At 44.0% G+C, this 6030-nt stretch overlaps 2 protein-coding genes across 14 annotated transcripts; both read left to right on the forward strand.

Annotated features, from left to right (window-relative positions):
- On the forward strand, nt 1-636 carry LOC105717112 (keratin-associated protein 4-12-like). Of its 4 annotated transcripts, XM_064369713.1 has the most exons (3): nt 1-206; nt 252-281; nt 342-636. In XM_064369713.1, the coding sequence occupies exons 1-3, from the start codon at nt 1-3 to the stop codon at nt 634-636; spliced, it is 531 nt and encodes a 176-aa protein (XP_064225783.1). The 4 variants fall into 4 exon arrangements, with proteins under 4 accessions (XP_064225783.1, XP_064225781.1, XP_064225784.1 ...); XM_064369711.1 differs by having other exon boundaries at nt 1-125; nt 177-636; XM_064369714.1 differs by having other exon boundaries at nt 1-53; nt 177-636.
- Nucleotides 637-5157: 4521 nt separating this feature from the next.
- On the forward strand, nt 5158-6030 carry LOC105717110 (keratin-associated protein 4-12). 10 transcript variants are annotated; one of them, XM_064369709.1, is made up of 3 exons: nt 5158-5270; nt 5376-5705; nt 5901-6030. In XM_064369709.1, the coding sequence occupies exons 1-3, from the start codon at nt 5158-5160 to the stop codon at nt 6028-6030; spliced, it is 573 nt and encodes a 190-aa protein (XP_064225779.1). The 10 variants fall into 10 exon arrangements, with proteins under 10 accessions (XP_064225779.1, XP_064225775.1, XP_064225773.1 ...); XM_064369705.1 differs by having other exon boundaries at nt 5158-5247; nt 5296-5480; nt 5661-6030; XM_064369703.1 differs by having other exon boundaries at nt 5158-5247; nt 5407-5840.

The raw sequence follows: 6030 nt of genomic DNA on the forward strand, positions 1-6030 counted from the left end.
ATGGTCAACTCCTGTTGTGGCTCTGTCTGCTCTGACCAGGGCTGTGGCCTGGAGAACTGCTGCCGTCCCAGCTGCTGTCAGACCACCTGCTGCAGGACCACCTGCTGCCGCCCCAGCTGCTGTGTGCCCACCTGCTGCCGCCCCAGCTGCTGCGTGCCCACCTGCTGCCGCCCCAGCTGCTGTGTGTCCAGCTGCTGCAGGCCTCAGTGCTGTCAGACAACCTGCTGCAGGACCACCTGCTGCCGCCCCAGCTGCTGTGTGTCCAGCTGCTGCAGACCTCAGTATTGCCAATCTGTATGCTGCCAGCCCACCTGCTGCCGCCCCTCTTGCTGTGAATCCAGTTGCTGCCGCCCCAGATGCTGCCAGACCACCTGCTGCAGGACCACTTGCTGCCGACCCAGCTGCTGCATCTCCAGCTGTTGCAGACCCCAGTGCTGTCAGTCTGTGTGCTGCCAGCCCACCTGCTGCGTCTCCAGCTGCTGCCGCCCCTCTTGCTGTGAATCCAGCTGCTGCCGCCCCTGCTGCTGCCTGCGTCCAGTCTGCGGCCAAGTCTCCTGCCACACCACTTGCTATCGTCCAACCTGTGTCATCTCCACCTGCCCCCGCCCCATGTGCTGTGCCTCCTCTTGCTGCTAAATCTTTGCTTTGAACACACCACTTCCTTATCACCTCCTTTTCTACAGATAAAGGCTCTGCTGGAGTGTTCGAGAGAATTGATCTGTGTCCCATAATCAAACTTCATCCTTAGAAATTCTGTATTTGCATTCTATCTTTTGTACAAACTCCCTGATTTCCAAATGAATTCATTGAGAGTCTCCTAATAAATCTACAAATTTCTCTCCAACATCCCCCCCACCTCTTTGACTTCAGGACATTTATTCATCATGCCTAAAGAATTTGAAGATTATCTCCATCATTTATAGGGCCACAGATCTTAACGCCTCCGACCTTGAAGTCCAGTGAAGTCTCTTAAAGTCTTTTGCAAAGATTTTTGTACCTTGTTGTTTCCATGTACCAAAATAAACCTCTATTCTATCGGCACTAAAAATTGAATATGATTGCTATTCCATTTCTTACAAAGGTTTTATGCTTGGGTTCTGGGTGATTACATTTTATCCACACCTGTAGGGCAGACAGCACACATTAGTCAACCTACTAACAGAGGTCAACTGACATGGATCACTGCCTAGACTTTCTAGAAAAGTCTTTTCAGGCTTAGGCAAATCAACTAGTCATTTTGTAGGCTTTAAATAAAAAGAGTGAAACTGAAGTCATAAAATATACATGAATATAACAACAGGGGGAACATTTTGGAAAGATTGAACACAATTCATTATCTTGAAAAAAAATTTCAACTTTTATTTTAGAATTAAAGAGTACATATTCATATTTGTTACATGTCGTGTGATGCTGAGGTTTTGGGTACAATGATTCTTTCACCAGGTAGTGAGCAATGGGCCATTCTTAGCCCTTCCTCTCTCCGTCTCTCCCCCTTTTTGGAGTCCCCAGTTATTCCCATCTTTGTGTCCATGTGTACCCAATGTTTAGCTCCCATTTGTAAGTGAGAACATGCAATATTTGGTTTTCTATTCCTGGAATAATTTGCTTAGGATACTGTCCTCCAGCCACATCCATGTTGCTGCAAAAGACATAATTTTATTCCTTTTTATGGCCGTGTAGTATTCCATGGTGTAAAAGTGTTACATTTTTTATCCAATGCACTGTTGTTGGGAGCCTAGACAGATTCCATATCTTTACTATTGTGAACAGTGCTGTGATCTTTTAAAGTGCCATCTTTCAGTTTCTTCCTTCCTTCCCTTCCCCTCCCCTCCCCTCCCCTCCTCTCCCTACCCTTCCTCTCCCTTCCCCCTCCCCTTCTGTCCTCTCCCTTCCCTTCCCCTCCCTTCCCCTCCCTTCCCCTCCTCAGTGTTAATGGCAAGAGCTTTAATAAATCTCCTGCATATTGCTCTCCATCTCAGTGTCTGCTTCTTGGGGAACCCAGGCTGTCCCCCAAAACAATTTAAAATTCATGATAGCTAATTTGAGAGCTGAAATGACAGACTGAAATGTACTTTTAATATTTTACTTCATGAAAGAAACAAGAAGGTAGCAGAAAAAATATTTAACAGACTGTAGAAAAATTATGAATTTTATATAAATCACATTTATTATTTTCTAAGGATTTTTATATCATTTATATACAAATATATGTGCTTTAAACATTTAGACAATACAAAACAATGTGACCAAAAGTAAGTTTCCCATCATGGTCTTTGCCAATCCCATTCAAGACCTAGTGTTACAAATTGAGATACCTCCCCATTAAATGCATTTGTACCACATGTAAGTATTTATTTGAAAACCTGGCTTTGGTTGCACATCTCTTGTTCTGACATTTATTCAAACATTATTTTATGTCTTCCAGAAAATGTTAACATTTTTCTTCACATAAACTTGGCAGATTTATTTATATATTTTTCTATTTACTCTTGAGAATTGTGAGTACATTTTTTCCCATTAAATTTTAGAGAGAATGATTGCTAGTGTATAAAAGTCTATAAATTAGTATAAATTCATATTTTATCTGGTCTCATGATTAATACTAATACCCAGCTGACTCTCCAGGTGTGCAATCTTGGTGGCCAAGTGCCTTCAGCCTCAGGTCTGTCCCCAGGGTTTGTCCCCAGCTGCCCACAGTGGGGACCCTACCATTAGCACAAACATTCTTGGGATTTTCCAAATTTCCTGTCTTACTTTGCCCATTTTCTCACTTGTGCTTCCTGGATTCATCACCCAATTAAATTATGTGCACTCAAGTCTTTTTCTCAAGGTTCGCTTTGGGTAGAATTCAAACTAAGACAATAGATGTTCAGCAAACATTTTTGACTGACTGGTATCAAATGGGCAATAATAGTTACACCAATCAATAAAAGTAAAACTGGGAAGTCAGGAGGTGAAGGAGAACCAGTGTTACTATTTGGTGTTTACCTGCTTCCTGTCTTTTTTCCTGTGTGAATATAGGCATGAGTGTTAAACACTGCATTCCTGGTTATTTATAAATAAGTCTCATTCTATAAATTAAATCTTAACTTCCACAACTTTCCACATGTTATTTATCAAGTGACATGTTACCTACCACATAAATAAGTGTAGTTTTCCTGAAATGAAACTATGATCTCTTTGTTTGGAATGTTTTTCCCTCTCTTAGCCAGAAGTCAAAAGATATATACAATTTTAAAGGATTTACATGCCTCTATGTCATCAAAAAGCCTTCATTCACTCAACAAACATTTACCACCAGTGTCTTCTGTGCTGAGTATCAAGGTAACAAGAATAAATGCCATAGCCCATGCCTTCAGGGTATTTGCATTGCACATGGAGGAATGACAGAAGTAAATGATTATAATAGAGTAGAATGTATCAAATTATGAGTGCAAGGCAGGAAATAATGATACATAAATAGGGTAGCTGATTAGGAAAAATATTATTGAGGAGGAAATATGTTAACTGGGTCTTGACATGTAAATAGGAGTTTGCAGAGTGGGCAAAAAAGATAAAACATTCCGAGAAGATAAAACACTTTCAGAAAGTTTAGCAAATTTTATTCTTTATCGCTTTATTGGCTACACTAAGACATAATAGGCTTGCTTTCTCTTTAATCTTGGACAAGTTTTTGTTTGTTTGTTTTAACTTTTTAATGCTTCTTTTGAGTATTCCACTAAAAGAGTAATAAGAATATACACCACTTCATAATGTTGTATTAAAGAGTGAAAATGAAACAAAAATATTTGGCACAATGCCTGGTACATAGTCAATACTTCACAAGTAATATACATACACTGAAGGTGTATGGAACTTATCCACATACTATACAATTTTATTTTAGTGGTTTAATAAAAATAATTGTAATTAATTTTATTGTTGCCAAACTCTGTTTCCTATGCATGTGTCTTATTCAAGTACCTGCAAGAAAAACATGAGGGTTTAGCTCTTCTACACCCGGAGTACCCAGTAAAATATCTTTGATGCATGTTATTGAAGACCTAATAATTCTGAATATTGTTTATATATAGCAAATACTTTTATAAATGAAAAATCCATCATGCAATTTTGATGATCAAAGATAAATCAGGCCAAAGGGGAGGCCGAGGCGGAAAGATCATGAGGTCAAGAGAGCGAGACTGTCCTGGCCAACATGGTGAAACCCGTCTCTACTAAAAATACAAAAACTAGCTGGGCATGGTGGCATATGGCTGTAGTACCAGCTACTCAGGAGACTGAGGCAGTAGAATTCCTTGAACCCAGGAGGCAGAGACTGCATTGAGCCAAGATTGTGTCACTGCATTCCAGCCTGGGTAACAGAGCGAGACTCAGTCTCAAAATAAATAAATAAATAAATAAATAAATAAATAAATAAATAAATAAATAAATAAATAAGTAAAAACTCCCTACTCTTAATGCCTATACTATAGGACATACAGCAAAATGTGTTTTTACCCTTTAAAGGCAGTGAGTCATGGGTAAGTACTTTCACTGGAGGATGTGGAATAAGATCTGACACAGAGTTTAGAACTTCCTTGGGATCTGACCATCTCTCAGGCGATCCAAGATGCACACATGGAATCAGAGTCATCCTCATTACAGATGTGACATCCTTCTCCCAAATGAATCCTTCCTTCTAATTCCTTTCCAGCGTTTCACCTGACCAAGACATTCTTTGACAACAAAAGAAACATCCGTATTATAAAAATCGTACCCCATGATTTGCAGAGAGCAACCTACAGGTAGGAGGGAGAGTCGCATTTAAAAAAAAAAGTCAGAAATTCATGTGACCAGCCCTTTGTAAAAGACACTGCATAGGCCAGGGATGAAGGTGACACTAAGGAAGAAATATGACAAGATTTTCCAATGAAAATGCAGGAGCACAGCAGGAAAAGGAAATGTGTTATTTTTCTGTTTTGAAGTATTTAACTAGAAACACACAATTATGTAATTACATGATTAAGATTTCTAGCAGGTAAATAATAACAAAAAAATAATGACGTGGTGGCAACAGGCCTTCAGCAGGGTATAAAGGGGCCATGGACCCAGAAGACTTCCAAACCCGAGAACTTCACTCTCCTGGAAACCCACTCAGATCCTCCACCTTCTGACAACATGGTCGATTCCTGTTGTGGCTCCGTGTGCTCTGACCAGGGCTGTGGCCAAGACCTCTGCCAGGAGACCTGCTGCTCTCCCAGCTGCTGTGTGTCCAGCTGCTGCAGACCCCAGTGCTGCCAGTCTGTGTGCTGCCAGCCCACCTGCTGCCGTCCCAGCTGCTGTCAGACCACCTGCTGCCGCCCCAGCTGCTGCCGCCCCAGCTGCTGCATCTCCAGTTGCTGCCGGCCCAGCTGCTGCAAGCCCCAGTGCTGCCAGTCTGTGTGCTGCCAGCCCACCTGCTGCCGCCCCAGCTGCTGCATCTCCAGCTGCTGCAGACCCCAGTGCTGCCAGTCTGTGTGCTGCCAGCCCACCTGCTGCCGCCCCAGCTGCTGTCAGACCACCTGCTGCAGGACCACCTGCTGCCGCCCCAGCTGCTGCATCTCCAGTTGCTGCCGGCCCAGCTGCTGCAAGCCCCAGTGCTGCCAGTCTGTGTGCTGCCAGCCCACCTGCTGCCGCCCCAGCTGCTGCATCTCCAGCTGCTGCAAGCCCCAGTGCTGCCAGTCTGTGTGCTGCCAGCCCACCTGCTGCCGCCCCAGCTGCTGTCAGACCACCTGCTGCAGGACCACCTGCTGCCGCCCCAGCTGCTGCATCTCCAGTTGCTGCCGGCCCAGCTGCTGCAAGCCCCAGTGCTGCCAGTCTGTGTGCTGCCAGCCCACCTGCTGCCGCCCCAGCTGTTGCCTTCCCTCTTGCTGTGAATCCAGCTGCTGCCGCCCCTGCTGCTGCCTGCGTCCAGTCTGTGGCCAAGTCTCCTGCCACACCACTTGCTACCGCCCAACCTGTGTCATCTCCACCTGCCCCCGCCCCATGTGCTGCGCCTCCTCTTGCTGCTGA

This window comes from Aotus nancymaae, unplaced genomic scaffold, assembly GCF_030222135.1.
Source record: "Aotus nancymaae isolate 86718 unplaced genomic scaffold, 86718_ANA_hifiasm-v0.15.2.pri h1tg000089l, whole genome shotgun sequence".
NCBI lineage: Eukaryota > Metazoa > Chordata > Mammalia > Primates > Aotidae > Aotus > Aotus nancymaae.